Source organism: Mastomys coucha, unplaced genomic scaffold, assembly GCF_008632895.1.
Source record: "Mastomys coucha isolate ucsf_1 unplaced genomic scaffold, UCSF_Mcou_1 pScaffold12, whole genome shotgun sequence".
In the NCBI taxonomy this organism is placed as follows: Eukaryota; Metazoa; Chordata; class Mammalia; order Rodentia; family Muridae; genus Mastomys; species Mastomys coucha.
The window spans coordinates 41769604-41770016 of record NW_022196894.1 but is presented as its reverse complement, the minus strand read 5'-3'; the positions used below and the strand labels follow the sequence as shown (position 1 = coordinate 41770016).

Below are 413 nucleotides of genomic sequence, written 5' to 3'. Positions count from 1 at the left end.
TCAGAGCCACACCTTGACTGCTCACACCAGGGCTCTTTGACTTTGGCCTTTGCGCTTTGAATTACTGTTATGTTATCTGTTGTATTTTCCAATAGTCACGCAATGTTTCTGTCATCTTAGAGCCTGACCAGACAGGAGTTCTGGCAACTTCTCCAGCAGAACTATGGCACGGAGCTAGGCTTAAATGCTGAAGAAATGGAACACTTGTCATTATCAATTGAAGAAAATGTGCAGCCAAGGTACAGTGAGGCAACGTAGAATGTCAAGGTGCATTATGAACTATCCCAGTGGGATTACTGTAGGTCGTTTCAATTCTGCATTTCTTTTTTTTTTCTTTTTTTTGGTTTTTTGAGACAGGGTTTCCCTGTGTAGCCCTGGCTGTCCTGGAACTTACTCTGTAGACCAGGCTGGCC

The 413-nt window shown here is 43.8% G+C and overlaps 1 protein-coding gene across 8 annotated transcripts in view; it reads left to right on the top strand.

The window, feature by feature from the left end:
- The window catches only part of Gramd1c (GRAM domain containing 1C), an 89029-nt gene that overhangs the window by 57108 nt on the left and 31508 nt on the right, over nucleotides 1-413 (top strand). For all 8 annotated transcript variants that reach the window (XM_031363948.1, XM_031363944.1, XM_031363949.1 and 5 more), the window contains one exon: nucleotides 121-239. In XM_031363948.1, the coding sequence (XP_031219808.1) occupies nucleotides 121-239 (119 nt within the window). The remainder of the gene's footprint in view (nucleotides 1-120; nucleotides 240-413) is intronic.